General features: G+C 47.2%; 1 protein-coding gene across 1 annotated transcript in view; it reads left to right on the forward strand.

The window, feature by feature from the left end:
- Positions 1–1,022, forward strand: part of GINS1 (GINS complex subunit 1 (Psf1 homolog)) — an 11,178-nt gene that overhangs the window by 6,378 nt on the left and 3,778 nt on the right. The window contains exon 3 of the mRNA XM_010008623.1: positions 492–612. Within this exon, the coding sequence (XP_010006925.1) occupies positions 492–612 (121 nt within the window). The remainder of the gene's footprint in view (positions 1–491; positions 613–1,022) is intronic.

The raw sequence follows: 1,022 nt of genomic DNA on the forward strand, positions 1-1,022 counted from the left end.
TTCCCTTTATTCCTCTTGATAGGTTATCTATTGAGCAGGGTCAAAATAGGGTAGAATTCCTCCGCTATAAACGTGATGCTTAATGCACCTTTCTGTATGTACAGATTTGTTTATTCGTTGCCCGTGGGTACAATCCCAATGGATACTGAGTGCAGGTGGTGCACGGCACTTGTAAGGATCAGGTGGCCTTGACCACGGCAGACTCGCAGCCAGCAGCACTAAGTCTTCACCTGCTGCTCTCAAATGCCGCCTCTAGACCAAGGTACAGAGCTGCTAACATAAGCAGCACGTGTCCTGCCTACCCCAAATCCAGATTGCTCTGCCTCTGGGGCAGTTTTTCCCTTTAGAAGAGCTTGTGTTCACTTTTGGCAGGCACAAAAACTCTTGGGAACAGGGGTCTGACAGCACGGATAAAGTAGATCTCGCTCATCAGGGCCCTGTCTTTCAGCATTAGCTGTTTGGCTTTGCGTGAGGGATGGCTGTTAATGTCCACAGGTGGAGTGGTTCAATCGGTACAAGAAGTCTCTGGCTACCTACATGAGGTCAGTAGGAGGAGAGGAGGGGCTGGACCTTACACAGGACTTAAAACCTCCTAAGAGCCTGTACATCGAAGTAAGTACAAGATCGGTGGTTTGTCTGTGAACAAACATACTGCCCAACCATCTTTTTTTTTAGAGAATTTCACCCCTGTCCCAAGTCAGAAGGTCATCGAGCAGAGCATTTAAGAGCACCAAAGCTTGCAGAGGCCTCTACATGTAACACTGCCTGCCAGTGTTTTACTCCCTCTTCTGTTGAGGGCTCAAAGTATTTTGAATGATGGCAGTTCTAGTCTGCAGAGAATTGGGTGTGGTGGGGGGAGTGGTCTGAATCCCAAGTTTGTGCAGCATTTTGGAGAAACTTCACCAACTCTCAAATCACCTAGAAACCTTGATCACATGTTAAGGTTTCTTAACTAGTTTTCTTTGTTATTTTAAATGGACTCTGATAGATGAGACTAGAGGCAGGCAGGAAAGGCAGGAGGG

This window comes from Chaetura pelagica, unplaced genomic scaffold (assembly GCF_000747805.2).
Source record: "Chaetura pelagica isolate M959 unplaced genomic scaffold, ChaPel_1.0 scaffold350, whole genome shotgun sequence".
Classification (NCBI taxonomy): Eukaryota; Metazoa; Chordata; class Aves; order Apodiformes; family Apodidae; genus Chaetura; species Chaetura pelagica.